The sequence below is a fragment of the Symsagittifera roscoffensis genome, chromosome 4 (assembly GCF_963678635.1).
Source record: "Symsagittifera roscoffensis chromosome 4, txSymRosc1.1, whole genome shotgun sequence".
Taxonomy (NCBI): Eukaryota; Metazoa; Xenacoelomorpha; order Acoela; family Convolutidae; genus Symsagittifera; species Symsagittifera roscoffensis.
Window position 1 is genome coordinate 45433313 of NC_087065.1, and position 23906 is coordinate 45457218.

The 23906-nt window shown below is 43.7% G+C and overlaps 1 protein-coding gene across 3 annotated transcripts in view; it reads right to left on the reverse strand.

The window, feature by feature from the left end:
- Positions 1-23906, reverse strand: part of LOC134844305 (ATP-binding cassette sub-family C member 4-like) — a 463247-nt gene that overhangs the window by 40703 nt on the left and 398638 nt on the right. The window contains exons 2-5 of one of the 3 annotated variants that reach the window (XM_063860933.1): positions 3708-3799; positions 3523-3636; positions 1022-1124; positions 147-374 (exon numbers count right to left, since the gene is read on the reverse strand). In XM_063860933.1, the coding sequence (XP_063717003.1) occupies positions 147-374; positions 1022-1124; positions 3523-3636; positions 3708-3763 (501 nt within the window). In that variant the 5' untranslated portion in view covers positions 3764-3799. Of the gene's footprint in view, positions 1-146; positions 375-1021; positions 1125-3522; positions 3637-3707; positions 3800-23906 lie in introns of those variants that run through there. The other 2 variants (XM_063860934.1, XM_063860935.1) reach the window with 2 other exon arrangements.

Genomic DNA, 23906 nt, shown 5'->3' on the forward strand with positions numbered 1-23906 from the left:
ATTCTTTTCCATTTCTTATTTAAGATTAACTGTAGCCAGTTTATGGATGCCAGTCCGCTTGATATGTAAGATCAAGTTCGATACTTTGAAAGGTTTCATCTCAAAAAAGTGAGGCCTGATATTGTAAACATCTCTTGTCAGCCCACCTTCCTATATATAAGCACGGTTAAGACCACTCTTGTCTTGTATGATATCTGGTACATGGCGAAGAACGTGATAGGGTGCACTACTGGGTAGATGAAGGTACAGATCAAAAGTCCACTGAAGTATCCCCACAACTTATGCATGGCTTCGTCACTGTAGTTCTCATCCACCTCAACCAGACTTTTCAACAGTCCACCCAACAAAAAAGCACCGCAAGTGGCAACTGCTGCCTAAACAATGCAAAACAGTTGGTTGAGAAAATAGCCAACAGAAAATTGCAAAAAAAACAATGAACTAAAGAAACCGAAAAAATGATTGATTTTAACTTAAAATAATTTAAAATATATTAAGTTAAAGCTCTTTGAAATTCAAGAATCCTGAAAATTACAAAAAACATTTTCGCTTTCATGATTGGTGAGCGTAAAATGAATTCAAAATGAAACAAAATTCATCTACCAAAAAGTTCATTTGAGCTGATCAAATTTCAAGAACTTTTCCTGAAAACCGCAACACCTTAAGAAGTGCCTTCACTTCCTTCAATATAACTTAACAAATTTGATGCCAATTTTTATTTACTTGTACTAAATTCCGCATTGAAATGAGCTAGCAGCTAGCTTTTTGAAAGCTGGTAATCTCATTTAAAAGTTCGCCTCACTCTTAAAAACACCATTGCAGAAGTTACACGGAAGAAATCATTTGACATGGCGACCAAGGGTTGGCAAACATTTTTCTTACATGAAACTCATACCGCTGATTACGGATATAAAACTTGGTAAACCTTTTTGTTCAACTTGGTAACCACATCTAGTCACATTTTGTTCAGCACAAAAGGCTAACTCGACTCACCAAGTTATCAGCGGTAAAATGAAAACCGTACCTCAAACAAAATGCAACATGATGTTAGAATGATGTAGTTTCTTGCGAACAGCCAACAAGCCTTCTTGACAGAGTTCTTCTTTCCTCGATACTTGTTGAAACATCTAAAGAATTAGCTATATATTTAATACACTGAGGCGAAGCGGAGCTTTGGACCACAAGGTATGTCGCATAAAAGAGTATTGCAAGCTCGCAAAAAAGAAAGGAAAAGCCACAAAATCCAAAAAACAAATTCGAAAAACCACAACTTAAAAAATAGCCAATCGAAGATTGAAAAAGAGTAATCAACGAAAGAAAACATAGAAAAACACTGACTTTGTTGAAAAAATCTCAACTTTCGAAATTCAACGAAAAAAAATAGATACCCTTTAAACTCTTTGAATTTCAAGAACGATTTATGATATTATTTTTTTATAATATTAACCCAACTTGAGAAAACTGGATCAACAGATAAAGTTTTTATTCCGCTGGAAAGTCCACTTTCGAAACTAAAAATTGTTCACGAATTTTTGCGCCATTTCCACGTTCGTATTTGGAGAAAGCTATTTACGTCACTTTCAGCAGATGAATTTCAATTGAACTCAAAAAGTGCATATACACCTAAGTGCATCAATATTTTAAGACTTTTTCCTGAAAAAAAATCAGCAAGACCTATAAGAGTCTTCACTACGTTCATTACTCTTAAAACTCAAAAAGTGATATTCTATTTGTGGAAAATTCCAGAAACACAATCGGCAGCGTTTAATTAAAATTCAAAAACAGCTATTGGTCGGCAACTTAGCCGACAAAACTTAAATTAAAATCCAGGACCGAAAACGAAATTGTTAACACAAAAAAACTTTGAATTATAAACTCAGAATAAACCTTGGATCAACCCAGAATAAGGTCACATCACTAAGTCAAAAAACATGAGTATAAATCATTCGGATAAAGTTTTTAAACGAAAAAAAAAAGGATAATATACTTCAAGGCTAATAACTGTACAAATTGCATGAGAAAGCCAAAACAAACAGCAAATATAACGAAAATCACGTACAACAAAAATTTCTCAAAGATATGGCAACTAAGCCGACAAAACATCAGCAGACAAATAAAAGGCCGACAAACTTTTTTGAAACGGAATATTTTCCGTAAAGAGAAACAGGTCCTGATCAGATTCAAACCGAGAAATTTTGCTCTCCCAGGCGCATTTGTAACATCCCTACCAAGTGTGCCACAGAAGAGACAAAAAATTAATTCACTAATCTTCGTTTAACTTGTTCGCTATTCGCAGATGAATCAACTAATTGAAAAAAAAACTTTTTTTCAACAAACTAAAAGGTGCAAAAAAAATCCGAAATCTTGGAACTGAATCACCTCCTTTTTTAGAAATTTAACAAAGCGAGGCGAAACGAAGCATCGCACTTCTTATGATAAAATCCTATACATAGCATGACAGAATAACCGACAAATTTAGAGATGAAAACCTTAGAAAAAAAATCGAAAAAATTGACCTACCTAAAAATTTCCTACATTTGTCTTGATTTTGTCTCAAATAGAAACTTTTTTCATGAAATTATGTCAAGAAAGAAAACAATTGAATGTTAAATAAGCATTGAAATAAAATTAACAATAGTATAACAAAGTTAACAACTGTTGAGCAGACACATTGCGCCGAAAAAAAAAACTCCATCAAAAAATTTAGATCAAATTGTTTGCGCCTCATACGACTCAAAAAATGCCTCTATATCATCACATATTACGAAAATTTCTGGTACCAGTTTAGAATGGTTTTCTATCTGAGGAAAGCACATTATGTAACGCAATCTCAGGTTTTTAATGGGCATTAAGTAACAATTATCGAGCGCAATCAAAGACGATCGAGCGCAACCAAAGTTGCTTTCACCAAAAAGCTAAGCTATCAAAATCTGATATTCTTTATGCGGCAAAAAATAATGAAATTGCGGCACAAAAAATTCTGTGATGCGGCAACTAATCCGACAATACGTAGACAGAAAGACCATAGCTCGACAACACTTATGCGTGGTCGTTATCAAGGACGGAGAAGCTAACGAATTTGAATTGATTTAACAAGTTGCTATCCTGAAAAAAGTATATGATCCAATTTGCTAACGCCTGGTAGTAGCAAGCGTAAACGCAGAGACGACGCAGTGCTTCGCGCTACGTGCGACATCTCAAAACAATAGCATTGCAAGCTAGCAGTCAGAAAAGGAAAAAGCCACTAAGTCCAAAACTTGTTTTTGAAAAACGCCAAAATACCAATACTACAAAACTAAGCTTTCAAAAGATTCAAGTAATTTTGTTGAACATTTTTTTAAAACTTGAAAAAGTTAATATTCTGATTTGGTAACGCTTGCTAGTCGCAATTGTACAAACTCATATCATTTCAGAAATTATTTGACTAAAACGGAAGTGATAAATTTTTTAAGCTTATGAAGATGACGGAGAGCATCATACTCTCATCTTTGAACCTGGATCTTGAATCTTAGAGCAATTACAAACCTTTCATATATCGGGTATATGTTTTCTACCTTGTCGACAATCGGAACTGCGTAGAAATCTTCCGTGGGAATATTCCTGTCTTTGAATGCTTTCCTCAGAAACTTTGATAAATAACTAGAAAGGAAAACGATGAAAATTGTTAGCCAAACATATACGTTCGCAAATAACAACGAAAAAGTACAAACAGGTGATAGTATTTGTCGATGCAGCACACCCGATTATATGGATTATCAACACTCATTATAAGATTTCTCTAATCATGAAGACATCATCATTCTGGAAAACAGTGTCATTTAAAAAAAACCTCTATAACAAACAATCATTGAAGCAATGGTTGGCGGTGAGTCGGCGCAAACTAAATTTCGAACTAGTAAACAACTGGTTAGTTAATGTGTAAAACGAAACTTTTGTCTTTTACTGGAGTTTGTTCTTAGTCTAGTCTCTAAATTTGGTACATACCCACAGAGCCGGATTCCCGAAAAAAACTAAAAACAATAATTGACTAAAAAGACAAATTCGTCACAAAATTTGGACCACTTTCATTCGAACGCTTATATTATCTTTTTTTTCGGAACTTAGCTAACAAAAAAATCTAATAGACTCAAGAAACATTATAAAGCAATAAAAGGGGCCCTTCCGTTTAGTTACGGTAAGTGCACAGGCTGGATAGGGCCATACCAGCGATATAAAAATGCATATATATCAGCAATGAAGTCATAAATCAGCATTAAATGCAATTAATAAAGCTATAAAGCAATTAAAGTGCGACTACTTCGATAACGCAATATTTCTCTGGCTATCCAGGAACATTTTTTTTTCCTGTTATCCAACAAAAATTTATTTTTGATTATCAGGGAACAGTAAATGTAGTTGAGAGCAAAATTAAATAAGTGTATTGAGATGACAGGGAGCAGGCGCTGGATATTTTCCTTATTTTTAAAGCAATCCTTTCCCTCATCATTAATTTTTTTTCTATTCTGAGGGTCTATAAATTACTTGGGATGGGGGCTATAATGAGAAAAAGCTATATTCATTAAATTTATTTCATATTTTGAGCGAATAACTTTTGGTGTAGATCGAATCCAATCGTTTTGGCTACCTGAAACAAAAAAGATTTCGGCTATCCGGAACGAATTTCTTTTTCGGCTATCCGGGAACGATTTTATTTTCTTTTGAGAATGCGTTAAAATTGTAAATTCAAACAAACGTTTTCGCACATTTTGTGCATCTTCAGGTTTTAAAATTTCTAAACTATCTGTACAAAATGATCAAAGATCATAAAAAGTGTCACACACATCTTTATTTCAAAATTTTAAAAATTCAACCAATCAAAACTTTACAAATATCACTGAAATTATGTAACAACTATTATGTAACATTTCAAACCATTTTGTCACAAATTTCTGCGAGTTTTCTTCATTTTTATTTTCGTTTTGTGGCTAATTTTTATGCCAACATGTAAGTTGTTTCAAAATTTTGTTGTTTCAGCCAGAATTTTTCGATTCTGGAACTATAGCCTTAGTGTCAGCTCCCTACTTCTAAACTCGTCGCGCGTGTTAATTGCCGGTCTCTTTCCTAATGTGCAGCGCCTCTAATGTAAGTAACTTGATGCTGCTGGACGCCTGGTCGATTATTTTTCAATTAAACTCAGACTTACCAGGCTCACTACCACACTGCCTTATATGCTGTCCAACTGGGGTTTCCTCTTTTCGGTGTTCCTCAATCCTTGTGGTGAGATGTTGGACCGTCTGGCCAACATAGATGGATTTGCACCCACAACATTCAAGTCTGTACACCACTTTTGATTTCAGTTCACTGGAAAAGGAGGATTTTAGAGAGGGCATACAAGTTTTCAATTTCCTCGTCGTGAATATTATCAGCGCATTGGTGATATCGCGCACTTTTTTTGCTTATGTCTGACTGTGATATCCCCTATATTGGACCATCAAGATGGGTGGTGAATCACTGCTTTAATCACAGGGCTTCTTTTTCTCAGCCATGTTCTTTTTGTTTTTGCCCTCGCTGATGATTTTTTCAAGGGCATGGGATGCAACCCGCGACGACCAACTTTCCGGATATTGGTTATCCAACCACTGCTCACGGTTGATTTTCATGGCTTTATCATATTCTTCCCATGTTGACGTACTGCGGAAAACTCGGCGAACAGTTCCTTGAATCACACTTCTCTTGTACTGAAGGGGGGCGCAGCTTCTAAAATTGAGTATGGTACCTGTATCTGTTGGTTTTTGATACCACCCACAGCTAATTTTTCTGCTTTTGTCAATACTAATTTGTAAATCTAAAAATTCCAAAGTTCCGTTTGTGTTTGGTGTTTCTATTGTGAACTGTAAATTTGGATGTAGTAAGTTTGCAGCCCGTAGAACTTTTTCAGGATCACCCTTCACTGTTCTCACTATATCATCAACGTAATGGAGAAACAATGTAATAACAATATAGCCTTAGTGTCAGCTCCCTACTTCTAAACTCGTCGCGCGTGTGAATTGCCGGTCTCTCTTTCCTAATGTGCAGCGCTTCAAATGTAAGTAACTTGATGCTGCTGGACGCCTGGTCGATTATTTTCCAATTAAACTCAGACTTACCACGCTCACTACCACACTGCCTTATATGCTGTCCGGCTATCCAGATTTCGTTTTCGGCTATCCAGGTATTCGGCTCCGTGACATGCCACCCTAAATTTGTTCAAAAACCAAAGTAATGCAGACAGCTTTCTTATCGACATTTTGAGAACTTATTTGGAATCTGAGAAGCTGAGAAGGATTCAAAATGATTGTACACTTGACGCGTACGAGTTTTCTTTTAGGTCCCTAAGGACACGCATAAATCCATCCAACACTAACTCCTTGCAACTCTTTTCGAGGGGTTGGAATAACAATATACATCGACTGACAAAAGGAAATGGCGCAGACTGATCCATACTTTAATATCTTTCTGAGGCTTGATGATCCAATTTAAATTTCCAGCGATCAGTTGTGTAACATTCGCCCGGAAGATATATATCAACGGAGAACAAAACTAAGTCCTAAGACGACTGGCTACCGTCTAAACAGAGTTTTGCATGCTTTTCACCGTCTCTACCAAGCCAGTACTTTTAGTGGTCTTTCTAACATCGGGTCGACAAAAACGATACTGCTTTCGGCTTCGGTCAAAACACTCAAATTAAATAATTACATGCAAAAATAGTGAGCTCATGGCTGGGTCTCAGTATCCCCAGACCACGAGGTCACTCCTAAAAACAGGGCTACTACTAAACAGGAAGCTAAAAATTCATATAAGATGATAAAAGTTTCAGTCCCGAAACCCTTCCTGATTCTCGAATCCACTGAATCAAGCACGTTAAGCTTGATTTCTCTGTAACCCGGAAGGCTGGTTTCCACCCCTCACTGTTGTTAGCAACTGCCTTGCAACTATTGTAGCGACACAACAGTTGCAACTTGGAGCGGTCTCTGCTGCTTCTGCTTTTCTCTGATTCCGATTCTCAATTTTCTCGTTGTTGTCGTCGGCGCAACTATCGTTGTTGTGTTTCGTTTCGGTTTTTTTTCTAAAATGGTCGTTTTTGACGTTTCTTAGAATTGTTACGTCATTAATTCGAATGTTTAAAATTTAGGACTTCCCAAATCCTTCGGCCTTCCCGAATTGTCCAATCGTTCGAACAACACTCTTATTCCTTCAAAATTGCCAATTCGGAAGGTTCACTGCTAAAATTTCGAATATGCTGAATCTGCATTTTGATCCATTCTGGTCGAATGTCACATACTCCCCGGACAGTCCGGTCAATGTCCTCATTGAATCTCGCAATGTTCGTATAATAGGTACAGTGTCATCGAACAGAATTTACAAAATGCACGAAATTACTTTTATCCACGTCACATCGACTCACAGCAGAATATAAATGGCATCATACTACATCACTATAGCCTTCAAATTCTTTCATTAATCTGCACATTGAGGATATGACCTAAGATAAAAACATATTTTCCGATTTCTAATGTCAACGTCCTGATTAAAACTTTTTCTTCTAGATTTAAAAGGTGTTGGTTTGCAGGACAGTCCTGCCAACCAACAAGCTAAAATTATCCTACTATGTTTCTTCCCTTCGGAAATCTCGCTTGTTATTGTCCTGAATATTAAAAGTAAGAAACTTTGAGGTTAGAAAGAACAATGAAACAATCTCCCTCTTCGAGAGATTACCCAAGCCTTTCATGTCACCACAAAGTGATCAGTTCTCCTAGCTGATTTAAAAAAATCATACAGGCTGGAATATTTAAATATACTCTTTCACTCAAGCCTTTCTAAATAAATAGTAAGTAAGTGTCTCTAAAGCCACTTAACTAAAATCAAAGTGCAAATTTATAAATGCATCAATTTCAAAACTCAACTAAATTTTTCAGTTTTCAATTACAACTTGGTTGCCTAGTTTCTCACTTGAGTCTTTTCACACACATAAAACAATTCTGAGTTTTAACTTTTTCTTCACCACTCTTTTGTTTTCTTCTTTTTTCGTGTTTTAGAAGTTCTAAAACTTCTAAATTCTTCTAATTTCGTCTCTTTTTGCATCTCGTTTTTCGGCCACTCGTCAATGTTCCATTTCCTCCTCCTGTGACACTGACTCTGCACTCTCAGTTTCTGTATCCTGCAACACGTCATTAGCTATCCTGACGCCGTTGGAAGCCGTCCTCCAACACTTCTGCTCTTCTACCCTCTGTTTGCAACAAGGTAGGGGATCCACGTTAGATTCTCTGTTCCTGCAGAAGCTGTTGTGGAGACACAACGTCACATTTCTCTCCAAATCTTCCTTCAACATCTCTATCTTCTTCTTTCCACTACGTTCACTTGTCCTGGAAATCCTTTTCACAGCGGTGGACACTGCATTCCGATGAGTCACGAGAGCTCGCTTTAAAGCTCCTGCTCCAATGTCCAGCTGATATTCACTGTATACTCTGCCGTGCTTCGACATATGCTTCTTAGCATATTCGTACAACCATGCAGTCATGTTAGCTCTGAACCATGGCATCAATCGTTCTCTTGCCCATATCTTCTTCACTTCCATCGGAATCTTTAGATTTTTGCACATTGTCTCAAAAAGATCTAAATTTTTTAGACAATCTAGTTTCCGCAACTGTTCTCTCGTCGGCGCTTCCTGTCTATTGTTCTCTCTTACGTGAGCTTCCAGCCATCGTATCGCCATCATAACTTCCACTATCACTATTGTTATGGGCTGTGATGAGTCTGGTAAACCCATGGAGAGCAGCTCTACAGAGTCCCAGATGAACACCAGATTACTACGCTTGGGATACCACCAGGTCTGCAGCAAGCAGTGGCAGGGAAACTCGTCATATGTCAACATGATGCTCCTCCAATTACGTTTTCCCGAAGCTTCCAGTAATGGTTCCACTTCCATCATCACTCGGTGGACTTCATCATTCTCGTCTACTGTATTGTAATCTGTGACAGTTGATCCTCTCTGTTTCTGTCTCTCAAAGTCACTGAAGTTCCCGCTCACGTATCCCATGAACTTCTTTCCTAGTATTGATTCCAACTCTTCCTTGGTTCTCTCTGGAACTGCTGAGAACATCTTACATAGCAACTCGTAAGATTTCTCGGACATTCTCGCCAGTCTCACACACTTCGGCACTGAGAAGGCTTGATCCACGATCGTTCGCGTACTCTTTACATTCATGGCTACGAAGTGTACCGGGTATCTGCTCTTGCACATTGGAGCCAATGTCGAACTCACCAAATATTGTGCTCCTGATGGTCTACAATAAGTCTCACTGTATCTGATGTTCATTTCCGTCTCAATCGCTTCGCTCCATTTTCCTATGTACTTCTGCTCAGTCTGCAGAACTCCTGGGAATACTTCTACACTGATGGCTGTGACCATCTCATGTCTCTGTTCTAGATTCAATAGTGGCTCTAGAGAACCAAACATGCTGTGGAATCCTAGTGCAGTCACTAGATTCACCTCGGTTCCTCCATGGCAATCTGCTATCAGTTCTGTTTCTGTTCTTGTTTTCATCACGACGTTCCCAAACAATACCGTCAATTGCTTGTGTTGTTTCTCTAGGATCTTCACACAGTCCAGACCTCCACAAACGTGACCCTCCAGTCCACAGACTTCCGCCAGACAGCTACCAGGTTTGACCCAGTCTTCTGGTCCCCAGCCAGGCAACTCCACTTTATCTTCTCCGTTGCTCCTAGAGGCCGTTATTATCACATTATATATGATGTTAAGGTCACGCAGGTTACAGTCTGCATTCAGTTCCCTCTGCACGTCTTGTGTCTCCCGTAATATTGAGTCAGCGTTGGGAATAGGACACCATGATGGCCTCATCAATTCCCACACTGCCATCAAGCTCGTTCTCAGTAATTCATCTGAGAATCCCAACCCAAACTCCACTCTTTTGTCGGATTTTGGTGCGGAAGGTGCAGTCACCTCTTCTTCCAAGACCAATCCCAATTTGGCCTGTGGGTTGTTAACGCTCTTAGTCGTTACAATTCTGGACGTCCAGAATCTTAGTAACACCGCCTGCTGGTAATCGAAGAAGCAATCGCGTATGTCTTCACTCAGGAAAGGGTTGTACGCTATCCCTATGATTCCGGATACGTATCTATACGATTTATTTTTGATCGGTCCACAGTATTCACTGGACTTCGGCAGTGCCCCCATAGATTCTTTAGCGAGTCTCAGCTCCTTGTTTGAGAATCTCCTGATTTCGTCTATCTTTCTCATGGGTTCTAACTCCTCGGGTTCTTTCATGTTCACCCTCATCGGTTTGATTTGCTGCATATCTAGCAGTGCTAGCAAGAGTAAGGCTTTCGCTCGCTCATCGCCTTCCCTCAGCATCTTAACACAAGTGTTCAATGCAGGTACTGAAATCTGCTCATTCATGAATCGAATGAAACAGAGAGCGTCTCTCCGCTTCGCACACGCTACTGCTGCTCCCTCTTGGACTATCAGATCCCTCAGGTTCGTCATAAGGAAAACCTTCTCTTCTTTTGACCTCTTCCTTTCTTCTGAATCATATTCCTCGCGAGTCAATCCCATCATGCACCAGGCAAATCTCAGTTGTAACCCTGTTCTTACGTAAGGTACTGCCACGAGAGCGTGTATTCTTGGCGTTAGTCCTCATCTCTTCTTCGAAGTACCTTAATACCACTGCTTTCCATGGAAGGCTCACCAACTGCTCCATCGTTTCTGCCTGTATCTCAGACGATGCTAAAGTCCCGCACGCCTTCTGCTTGAGGGTGGTGCCTTGCAACATTGTCTCCAGATAACCCTCCATGGCACCCTTGTCTTCCAGAGCCATCACGTACCCTCTAGCCGAGTTTCGGTATTCCAACATTTCCATGTATCCACCGGCCGGTTCATCTATTGACACAGCCTCCGATACCGTCAGTCGGTTATACTCCACTGGTACTAGTTGTCCTGCGACATTTCCCTTTCCATGATTCATGGGAGATGGCTTAAAGTCTTTCATTTTGCTCTCTCCACATTGGCTGAGTATTTCCATTTCCAAGGTTGCTCCAGTCAGAGTGCGGTCACTCCTTTTGGATTTATAACCTGTTGAGTTTAGTCCCGCCATGAGAATGGGTGGCACCATCGCTATATCAGTCAACATTTTGTCGGTGCCAGGCAATTGATAATCACCTTGTCCCAAATACATGACCTCTTCGACTCGTTTCCTTTTCGCTGAGTTAACAGCTTTCATCGATATCTCCGAATCCACCTTCGTCTTTCCGACTCTCCACGGTATCACTCTGCTGCCTAACTTCATTTTCATCGCATTGATCTTATCAATCACCAATTTTGATAGCATCGTCCCTCTCCTGGTTCTTGACAGATACACCACCTCTCCTTTATCGTCCTGTGGTGTCATCTTGATGGGAGAATTCGCTTCACTTTCATCAGTAGCCGAGTCGATCAACAACTCACTCAGTCTCCCTTCACACTCATCAAGCTTGTCAAGGACTTCTCTCATCAAGGGTTCGTTGAGACCCGTTTTCAGAATGGACTGGGTCCCATAGCTCCGAACCACTGTCCAGACTTCTTCCATGAGCGCCACTCTGTCCAATTTGCATCCCGTCCTACTCTCGTGGTCTCGATGATGTACTTCCCATTCTTCTTCGGGCAGCGTTCCCAAGAAAGGTACTCTGGCTGAGGCCTCTATTCTTCTCCTTCTAGGTGATTCCATGAGGATTATTTGGTCGTTATTCCTTGAATTGCCAGGAGAGCATTTCCATAAAGGCTGACGGAGGCTCCAGTGTCGAGATGCCTTCATCCGCTGGCTCCGTCGTCTCCAACGTATCTGCGTTGTTCTCAAGATCACTGAAGATATTGAAATCCAGGCTGGATGCTCCTCCTGTCGATGCCCTGTCGTCTTCCCCACCAGCTTGACATGCATCTTGTTGCATGGGTTCTTCAGTTTGACGGCTTCCTCCCTGTCCGCCATCTCCTTCTGACTTATCCTTCTTTGAGCTCGAGGGTCCTTGCTTATCATTGTCGGTTCCTTCCGGAAACTTCGGTATTATCAATATACCGGCCGATCTATCTTCCTCTTCTCCATGGACCACTTTGATTTCCTCGCAGCCGAAGGGTGCTAGGAAGGTTCTCGCCTGCAGTGTTCCTCCCACTTTCAACTCCGGTTTTACACTAGTCAGGATCAAGGAGGCTCTGCCTCTCATCTTCATCGGAGCTAAGCCTAATCCCGTCCATTCCTCGTCAAATCATCCAGGCTTGGGAGTCGCGGCGTTGCTTATTCGCCTTCTCGTCCTGCCTCTCATCTTCATCGGAGCTAAGCCTAATCCCGTCCATTCCTCGTCAAATCTTCCAGGCTTGGGAGTCGCGGCGTTGCTTATTCGCTTTCTCGTCGCTTGATCCGTATATGCAAATCGTGTGTATTGTAACACGGCGGCATTTCTCCCTACAAAGTATGGATCCATCGTTCCCACGAAATTACCTACTCTCCTTTCATTGGTTTCGAATGCTCTCAACCTAGGAGTTTGTACCACGGAGACTGCTCCGAGCAACATCCTTCTTATCAGAGGGAATTCAGGGATTGACTCCGGCAGCTTCTCGTAATCAGCCCAGCCCTTTTTCTCTTCTCTCACTTTATGATATGCTGCAGTGAGACGAGGCACTCTGGTTATTTCACCATTCGTTTTATCATAGAGTCTCAGATTCCAAAGCTTCGGAAACACTTCGATGTGTCCTCTTTCTACTTCTCCCATGCGATCACGGAAGTGATCGTCAAAATTGATGACTGACATCTCTGGCTCCGATATTTTCGTAAATAACAGATCTTCACTCATGAGCTCCCGCAATGTGTGCTGTTCACACCAATTCAGTGTACTACCGTCCACTGCTGATATGAGGTTCAGGTGCAGCACCGACCTCCTATAGGCCTCCACCTTAACGTCAGGGAACGCAAACGTGACTGCTGGTCCATAGATCACTGTCACAAACTCCGTGACTCCTCTGATCAGCGCTAAGGGATCGGTTCTCATAGCCAAGCTCAGATCGGTTAACAGGAGCATGCCTTCAACATGTCGTCTAACATCTTCCTCTCTTTCAATAGTCTCGTCTTCTCCCGTTCCAAAGCGATTTTGTTGTAAGAGATATTGGATAAGAGTGTGTCTCAGGTCTCTTATCTAATTCCACGAGTCCGTGGATTTCTTCATGTCTAAGTTCCTCACTCTCTCTCTCTCATCTGCTCTGGACAACGTGTCAATGTCATTAGTCCTCCCAAGTTTCCGTGGGTAATCGCAATCAATGTCAGAAGTCCATCTAACCGCAGGTTCTGGATTCCTTCGGTGAGCAGCATCACCGGTCCTTTCACGAAACCCTCTGCTCCAAATGTCATTAACAAGGCTATTAGTTCCACTATTGACACTTCCACTACTGCGTGGAGGAATTCTTTTATCAAGTAATGCGAGAATTTCGGGTAGACTTTTGCCAAGAAGGACGCGGTCCATCCGGCTCCCAACCCTTCCAGCATGCTGTCTGTCCATTCAAAGCCCTCCTGTCCCTTCACTTCCTGGGTCCAGAAGGTTTCCAGAGTAATCAGACACATTCTGTTCACAAATTCAGCGGTCTTTTCTCCAGCATTTTCCGCCAGGTTCACCTCCTTCAACAAGTAGGCATGGATCTTTGCGATCATCACAGGGCCTTGCTCAAAAGCATCTGCACCCAATGCCGCTACTCTAGGATTCAGGTGTAGCCACTGGTTGGCTTCCGGCTTGGTTCTCAAAACCATCGCCTCCAAATGAGCTCTCGTCTCTAGTGAATTTTTCCTCCTCGTGTTTTCACCTGTCACTTCCATTGCTCGGAACCATAAGTCGTTGGACATCGCCGCGATCACTCGATGGTCGTCGACTATTCCCGGTTTCAGTTTGAGCTGTCAACTGAAATTGGACAGTTCCAACCCCAGCACCTCTTCCAACACTAACATGTGTAGCGCATGGTCTTTGAATCCTCTCATCGCGTTTGAGATATCTGACCACACTGCAGGTAGTTCAGCCTTGAGTGGCCTCAGGTTCTCCATCTCTATCATGCGATTCGGGGCTGATATGATCACATCATATTTTCTTTCCGAAAGCAAGGTCACAATCGCATACACAAATTTCAGTCCATCCGGGAGATGTGCATACCCCGGAGACAACGCGAATACTATTCACGGTGTCACTTTGGTGAAAGACCCCTCCTTCGTCGCATCCACCACTTCACCCATCGACTCAAGGATATCTTTTATCGTTGGCCACACAGCGTTCTCTGCCGTTGTAGGATCTCTCAGTCTGCTCAGAAAACCTCTACTGTGTAGATGGTCATTGATGCCAGCAAACACGATCGTAATTGGGTTCATGTCCGTCTGCCTTTGTACCCCTATAGCCAGAGATATCGATTGCAGTAGGTCCAGGTCGACCGCTGCCAATATTATGACGTCCGACCAAAACAGAGACTTGGAGGTGTACACGAAATCTGAATTCGCTACTATCATAATCTTGGCCTTCGTCATTTCTACTTTGTCATAGGCGGCGAAGATGGTCTCATCTTTCTTTATCGCTTTCAATCCGCCGTACCTTTGGACATCACCATCCTTATTCACTAGTTGTGGGTATATTCTCTCCTTCACATGACCAGAGGGTGAGCTTACTTGCCTGAACATCTTCACATGTTGTCCGATCGGCGCCCTTGTCACTAGAAATCTTCCAGGTCTCTCTTCTCGATTCCCTTCATCATGATTCATTCTCACGGTTTGCAATCGTCTCGCCTTCACTGGTTCCATTGTGTTGTTAGAGGGCAGTCCCTCTAGGTCAGCAAATCTCAAGGCCGTCGTGGAGCTGAAATTTATGCTAGCGGCTATCAACCAGTCTACGCCGGTTATCGAGTACAATCTGCTGACGGATAGCGTCGCTCCATTCAGCATCCTCCTTGCATATTCGATGAAGCTTACCCTCTGGAGATCCAGCTTCATTAGCTCGTCTTTGTATTATGCCAGGGAGACGGTATGGGTCTTGACCACATCAACGAGCCTCTGCCCGGGCGTCTCTTCTCTCGACTGGTACTTGTCGTCTCCGATCTCGTGTCCAATCTAGACGTGCCAGCTGTCTCTTCGATTGGGTTGACAGGTCCTATTCTTCTCCTAGGATGGATGGTCCTCCTCATCGGCGCTTCTCCCAATCGATCCTGTACGCCTGTCCTTTGACCTGGTTCGCTGGAGCTCTGTTGTCTGTAGTTCGTGACGGTCGGAACCGTCCCCAAGCGTGTTTCCAGGCTAGGAGGCACAAAGGTAGTAATCACCGCGTCACTCGCTGTTCCTTCTTCCTTCAGCACTCCTGTGTCAAAGAGTTCAGCCTCTAGTTCGTCCAACCGCTCTTGGAAGACTCGATTCAACCAAGCTTGTCCTTCGATACTGTCGAAGTGGATGCCGTCCGTGGTCAGTCTGGCCTGATCCGTAGCTCTCAACTCATGTTCGATGTCCATGAGGATCATTCTTCCGGCGTTCCGACTTGCGAGGTTCCTGAAGATGTTATTTCACCTGATGACTCCCTCGTTGTGCCTTCTTCCTGCTGCTGTCAATCTTCTCGTGTTCATTGGCACAGTGCAAACGGTCAGTACCGCGCAATTGAATTTCTGCCAGAGGGTAGTAAACAAACACACCATCATTGACTCCCATAGTGCTTCCTGCTCATCTGAACCTCTGGAGATGTCATTCGTCCCAACCAGGATCATCACATTGGGGATCCTCCCTGGATTCATCAGCTCCACCATTCGATATAACTGGGCTATCGTCGCGCCTCTAAAGGCCATCACCGTGGTGACCCACGAGGTCCTCAAATTCGATAGTACTCTGACCAGGCTGTCTCCCAGTATCAGATGAGATGTCCCCAGTGGTGGTTGCTGCAGGTTTACTGCAGGGCTTCAAGTCGCTCGATTGAAGCAAGCTCTCGGATCTGTCTCCGGAACTCCCGTGAAATTATATTTCAATTGATTGTTCTTTTGTACGTCTATTATGCGAGACAATTTCTTCGCTGGCATCTTCTGTATTCTTCTCTCTGGGGCCTTCGAGCTCCCCATGAGTGACGGCACGTCACTTATCCCCTGTCTGATCACGGTCTGGGAGAGTCGTACTCTGCCCGCGTCGTCGATCGTTCCATAGGTCACCCCGGAACCTGGCGCATTCTTGTTGGCGACCAGTCGTCCAGCTGTCTCTATCAGCTTCCTCACCGTTTGTTCCACGACGGGGTCACCCAAGGTGTCACTAGGGTCCGGGATCGCTACTCTATTCGTCTCTGTCGAGAGCCGTGTCTCCGTTGTTTGACTCATTTCTCGAGGCGTCAAGAGCTCCATCGGGGACTGCCCACGAGGAATATTCCTTCCAGGTATCACTTTCTCCACGGCCGTTGTCAACGCCATCTGTTCCGATTGCTCTTTGTAGTCCTGCCTCAAGCGCTCAATTTCTTGACCCTGCTTTTTGTTGCAGTCTTCGAACAATTTTCTCCACATGTCTCGATCGTCCTCCATCTTGAGCATGCTTTTGGTCATCTCGTCCAGCTCCTTCTTTGTACTTTCCAGTTCATCCTTCATCTCATCCAGATCTTGCATGGTTTGGTTCGTCTGAACCTTCTGTCCTACTTTCGCCCTCTTTGGTGGCACAGCTGCTCTCAGTGGTGAACCAGACGAGGCAGCCTCGCTGTTCATCTCCTGATGCATTCTCATCAGCCCTGGTTGGGGCTTGGAGGGCATAGGCATCTCACCTGATTGGTAAGTCCTAGAATTTCCCAATCCAGGCTCATTCGCCAAGTCACTCTCTGAGAGAGCCCCGTTTCTCCACCTCATCACTCTCATGTTCGGGCGGTCTAGTACTCCCCTCTCTCCATATGCTGCCGTCAACAGGACTTCCGTGGGGCGGTCCCCACGGTTGTCATGCCCCAAGATGTTGATCAGGGCGGTCAGCAACATGACTACCTCTGGGTCCTCCAGAGCGAAGTCTCGATCGATCAGCCGACGATAGATCGCATCTATCATCGGTCCTACATATGCCTCTGCCAGGTCCATCAATTCATCCAATTTGAAATTGTCCATACTGTTCTTCAGATTTGATTTGATTCGATTCGATTCCAAGGTTTTGACTCAAGTGAGTAAATAAATGATCAATCAGGATCTAGAAAAGGAGTCACAAATATCACACTTGTCAGTCTCACTTTAACATATATCGTTAAAATTTGCTTAAAAGCAGTTCAGATAAAAAGATATTTATCCTAAAATTTATTAAAATCAATCGGTCTCTAAAATTTTGGAATTCGACCTAAGATTGGACAGTCCAAACTTTGGATCTATTCCTAAGATCGTCATTCAGTTGTTCATGGTCATCAACCCCTTCTTACCCCACGATCTTAATAACATAACACATAACATAACATAGCACACATATCACACATTACATACAACTTAGTCTTTAGCCTAACACCCTCTCGCACGTCACTCAGCCTATACTTAAGTAATATTTCTTATGTAAATATACTTGTATATTAGTATCAGAGAATATCACGTGTACAAGCGCGTACAATTCCCGAGGATGCAGTCGTCCTCTGTTTGGATCGTACACTGGAAGCGAGAGTTCCTTCACGTCCATTTCCACGAGGAAGTCCCTCAGCCTCGTCAAGGACAAGACTAGGTTCTCTGGGTCCACGTGCTGCTTCTCCGTCGCCCTCGTTACCAAGAAGCATAGGTATTTTCCCGGTATCTGCGACGCCGCCGGAGGTAAGGCCGCTACACCCCCTATCCCTGGTCTTTGCTTCCAAAGGAATTCCACGTTTTTGTATTCTCTCTTAAAATCTGCCGCTAACGCTGTCCTAAATCTCATGTCTGCTGTGATTGCTATTTCACATGTTCTATTTGTGAGTATGAAATCACTGTTTGTTAGTATTATGTTACTTGAATATTCATTTGGTAAGTTAAAATATGACTCAACTACCACCTATATCAGGTTTCTTAGGTTCTTCGCCTGTTTCTGCTTCTAAGTCTCCTGTTTCTCTTGCTACTCTTAATCTTTTTATTATCAAGTTTTCAGTGTGGGTAAGTCCTACCCCCACTCCCCGGACAAAATCATCCATCGACGTCCCCGTCGATCGCATACCGGGTATCAAGTCGAGGTTAGAAGCTGGAATGAGTAGTCGTCCTTCCTGGGCAGCCCAGGAAAGATCATCTCGTTCGGTCTTGATGTATTTCATGCTTTCACGATCTACGTCTTGAATCGTGACGCTGGTCCCCTCTGGGTCCGAGGTCATTTCGTTCAGCCACTCTAGGACACGCAGGTTTGTCAAGTCTTGTTCATATGACTGCTGTTGCTCGTCGTCGAATTCTACCTCGGATTTCGACCGGTCGTCGACCCACTCATCATCGTGATCATCGACTATGTCTTGTGACACAGTTATTTCTTCTAGATCCACTACTTCCTCCACTATCTTCTTCAGATCTATCCCATCCACTACAAAGTCGTCACCCTAAGGATTGTGTTTCTTTCTGGGTCTTGTCCCGTCCTTCTGACGAGTCTGTATCGTGAACGGAAGATCCGGTTCCAAGTTCTTGGGCAACTCTATCTGTTCGGGATCCTGCCAATCCGCCTCTGCGTAGGGTAAGGTTTCATCGTCCGCTTCGATCACCTCGTTTGGATCCAGGTCCAGCGGTGTGTCCGTTCCTTCCTCCACGACTTCGTTTCCATCGTTCTTCTCCCTGGTGCCCTTCTCGTTGACCTCACAAGCAGGATCCATCATTAGATAATCCCCTTCTTCCATATCTGCAAGTATACACCAGTCTTCTGTCGATGGATTGAGTGGCTTGATGTTCTCGTAGTGGGCGGCTCGGCCAGTACTCAGTCTATAAAAGCGTCCCTCTTGGTGCACCTCTGTAATCATGAAGGGTCTCCTCGACTTTTTAGGAGCTTTTTCGTCCCTTTCGGTGGTATAAAGTTCTGAAATACCCATACGTAGTCTCCCACCGAGTAAGCTTTTGCACCAGCTGCTTTCTTGTCGAATCTTTTCCTCTGCCTTGCCTGTGCTTGCTGAGTATTTCGTCTACACAAATCGTTCAACTCCTGTTGGCGTCTGATCACATCCCTCACGGAGACCTGTGGAGACGTTTTCTTTACCTCATACTCTGGGTAGAAGAAGGTTAAGGGTAAAGACTTCTCGTGTCCAGTTAGCATCATGTGTGGACTGACTCCGGTGGTGGAGTGTTGCGTGCTGTTATATGCTCCCATCACCTGTGGAAGGTATCTGTCCCAATCGGTCATGTACCTGGAACAATATACTCTCAGCATCGACACTAACGTCCTATTCTGTCTTTCCACTAAGCCATTCGTCTGAGGGTGGTATGTCGTGGAGTGAGCCTGAGCGACCTGTGAGCGTCTCATAAGCTCTTTCGTAAGCTCTCCTACAAAAGCTGTTCCATTGTCCGATTGAAACGTCATCGGACAGCCATGTCTCGCTATCCACGTATTCATCAAGTGGTCGCATGTCTCTTCCGCCGAGGCAGTTATGCAGGGCACGGCCTCTGCATACTTCGTAAAATGATCTATCATGACCAACACCTGATTATAATCACTGTCTGTCATGCATATCTTCTGGTGATCTATCTGCACCACCTCATTGAATTCAGACGACTCGATCGATTGTAATGGAAATCACAACTTCCTTGGATCCTTGAGCTGTTGGCATGACAGACATGCTGTTACCCACTTCTCACATACCTTTTTCATTCCAGGCCACTCAAAGCGCTTCAGGATCCTCTGATATACTTTATCGATCCCCTGATGGCCCATCTGATCATGCGACCTGAATAATAGTTCTGTCTGATAGAGCTGCGGTAACACTATCGCGTTATACTTGTATAGGACTCTGTCTTCTTCTCTTCTTTTACAAGCCCCAATCCCGTCCTTGTTCAAATATAACCTCCCTTCCTTCTGCATGAAGTACTGTCTCAGGATGCGATAACTATCTTCCTCGAGGTCCTCTTTATCCGGAGAACCATTCTCTATCCACCTTTTCAGGTTGCTTGTCATGCGATCATTTCTCTGCGCCCTTAGAAGATCCGAGAGACTGTATCTCGCCTTTAAGTACGTCTTCATGACCCTCATCTGACTATTCAGCTCGTTGGGCTGGTGTGTGTCTTCTTCCATCTTAACGCACCAAATCTTCGCCAACGGCTGTGTTTCTTGTTTAAACGGCTGAAGATCAGTCCTGACTACCTCTTTCTGCGGCAACAGACTCATCGAACGTTTCGATACCGCTATTGTCTCCAAATCATCCGCCGCGTTGTCAAAGACTCTTTCGCTTAGTATAAGGTAGCGATCGCTGTCAGGATCCTGGTACACCTCTCTGTCCAGATCCCTTGCCCGAGTTTCCACTAGTAGCGTGTGGATTGCTAGTTCAGACAGTTCTGATCCCCAGCTCGAGTTCCTGTCTGAATAGGTGTCCATTCCTGAATTTCGGGAATTGTCATCCGTTGAAGAGGTTGTGCTGGAGACTGCACGCTCCTCCAGATCATGTCTGTGCCTTCTTCGCATCCATCTGAACTCCCCGGACAAAACCCTGTTCTCAGGTCCTTTTTCTCATCAGGAATTTTCTCGTCTATCTCAGACTCCCCGGACAAACTTTCTTGTCCCGAATGTTGATCTTGTGATCGCTGGTTCTTCTCATCATTCGTCTCCCCGGACAAATAGTCTTGCAGCAGATTTTGTCCTGCCTTTTCACCTTGCTTATCCTGGTCCACAAAGGTGACGGTTTTCTTTCGCTTGCTGCTCCCCTGTTCTTTCTGTCCGTAAGAAGTACTGGTTAAAATCTCGTGGGGTATTGAGGATACTAGTTGCTGAACTATTGTCCTACAATCCCTCTCGTTCTCTGCGTGCTGTCGTCTGGACGGCATGATCTTCACCTTCTCACTGACTGTTAGCGATGCCACTGCTGCTGTCCACTCGGGGTCATCTCTGGTCACTTCTCTTTCTAACAATCCACCCAGCATCCGCATCACTTGCTGTGTGACCTGCACCGTTTTATCCAATAATGAGAGGCTGTTTATGTTCATGCGAGAGAGTTCGTGATGGACCAGATTCGAGCGCAGCAACAAATCCAAGGGGACCGGGTCCTCCTTGGATAGGATCTTTATCTCGGCTGCTTTCTCTACAGGTAACTCAGGATGCCCTGGAATTGGACGTCCAGACTTATCCAACCATCTCGTTAAGGGAAGCGCTTCATAAGTTTCTTTGTCCAGAATCGAGAATCCCTCCTTTATTTCCGCCTGATTGGCCTGCTTCTGCTCCAATCTTTCATAGAACTCAGTTTTCTTGCTGAGGCTGTCAGCATTCTGGTGTTTATCACGCATCCTATGTTCGATTATCATATGGTAGCCATCCAATCTTACTATCCATCTACCAATATAACTCTGATCCATCGAGTAGGTCTTCAACCAGGATAACGCTCTGTTGTCCACGCGTAACTTGAAGGGAGCGCTCCCCAAGTATGCACGGTACTTTTCCCCGAAAGTGACTACTGCAAACATTTCTGCTTTTGTTGCGCCATATTTCATCTCTGTGTCACTCAAGACCTTGCTGCCGTATGCAATCGGACGGAGAACCGTTCTTCCGTTCCATTCTTGCTCTTGATGCAATATTCCTGAGATGGCTACTAGCGATGCGTCTGTGTCAAGAACATACATGCCCTTTTCTGTAGACATGCCTAGCACTGGCGCTTCGCACAGTTCCCGCTTTATGTTCTCGAAGGCAAGTTGTGCTTCATCGTTCCATTCGAACTTTTTCCCTTTGTTGCGCATTAGCTTTTGCATCGGATACACCTTGTCCGCATATCCTTTTATGAACTCCCGGTAGTAATTGACAAACCCTAGGAAGCTCAGGAGCTGTGTGTCCGTTCTGGGAGCTTTCCATGTCAACACTGCTTCCACTGCTTCCGGGTCCGGTCTCACACCATGCCTGTCCACCATTCTTCCCAGGTATTTAATCGAATCCCTAAGGATTTCACATTTCGATGGTTTGCACTTCAATCCTGCTCTTTCCATGCATCCAAAGACCTCATCGAGCCAATCAATGTGGTCTTCCAGGGTCGGTGTCGCTATGACTACGTCATCCACGTAACACATCACGAGATTCCCGTACTTCTTGGTCACTCTCGTCAAAGCCTGAGCCATCAGTCTTTGAAAAAATGCCGTTGCATTGCACAAGCCGAAGGGCATCCTCTTCCACTGGTACAATCCCAATTCGCACGCGAATCCGGTTTTCTCTCTATCCTTCTTCCGCAGAGGGACCTGCCAGAAGGCAGAACCCAAGTCCAATGTGGTGAAGAACTTGGCATCACCAAGCTTAGAGAGGCTCTCGTCTATCCGCGGTATCGGGCACGCATCTTTAATTGTTACCGCGTTCAAGTAACGAAAGTCGCAACAAAATCTAAGCTGCCCCTTTCTTATTCGCCATTACTACCCCGCAGGCCCATGGCGTTTTCGAGGGTTCTATCATGTCATATTCAAGCAACATTTCTATTTCCGCTCGGCACGCTTCCGATTTGTGTGGCGTCATTCGTCTTGCGCCTTCCCTGTGGGGAACGGCGCCCTCTTCAAGTTCGATTTCGTGTTCGACGAAATTACAGCAACCGATATCCGCCTTATGTTTTGAAAATACATCTGCGTTCCGATTTAGGAGGTTCCGCAATTTTTCGAAATCTCCCTCACCTATTTTCCCTTTTAAATGTTCTATCTCTGGCAAAACCGGTTTGTCAGATTCTAGTTCATATGACGAGGGGCGTTCCGGAAAATTCGAGCAGCTTGATAAGCCGTCGTCCGTTTCGGATTTCATTGAAAACAATTTATGAATAGATTTTAATTCATTAATCCTCTTTAAATTTTATCTTTACTAGCATGATAAGGACAGTCTTTCACACTATGTTTCTTCAAGTTTTGTGTCTCCTCATAGTCGGTCCTCATCGGCAAAGCGTAGCCAAGCTTCTTTCCACGCTGGATTGAAACCGTGGTGTCCAGTGTGTTCAATAACACACTGACACACAGTCCGTTTCGCGTTACCGAAAAGCTCCGGCCTAAAATCACCGAACTCTGACTATTTGGATTCGGTACTAAGCAAACCTGTTTACTATCACTTAACGAATTCAAATTCCTCATTCTAAAAATTGCCACCACAGCTTGTCCTGGCTGTAGTCTTACTTTTCTATCTAAAAAAATTGGTACCTTGTTTTCGTCTGTAATTATCCTATTAATTGGTTTCTTAACATACTTCCTGTCCCGGTTTCTAATCCGTATCAGACCGTTGTTCAAGTCAATCATCACGTCAAAATTCCTGACAAAATCTCTGCCCAAGATGAATTGGTCGGCGTCGTCCAAATTCTCTACTACCAGGAAGCTCATCCAAAGATCCCGTCCTCCCATGTGGAGGACCGTTATTGGTGTTCTTCCGGCTACGTAAATAGCTCCTCGATTGGCGGCGGCCAGTCTGAGATTCGTTGGAATTAGATCTTCCCTCGTGAAGCCCATTCTTTCCCAAGTTTTTATCGGCATCACACTCACTACCGCTCCTGTGTCCAGAAGCCCTGTGACTCCGATTTTCGTTCCCCCAATGTGTACTGCATCTTGTTCCATCATGGCGTCATGGCCTATCCTGCGGACTTTGAGTTCCTCCTCACCCAAATAGATCTGCCCCATTTGGTCATCATCTGTTGTTACATAAGTCCTAGTGTAGATACTGATTCCATCCACGTTCAGCATCACTTGATACGGCCCATAGACCTCTAGGTAGCGTCCATGAAGTTTCTTCATGCGAGGGCCACCCGTTGTTAGTAGTGCTCGCACA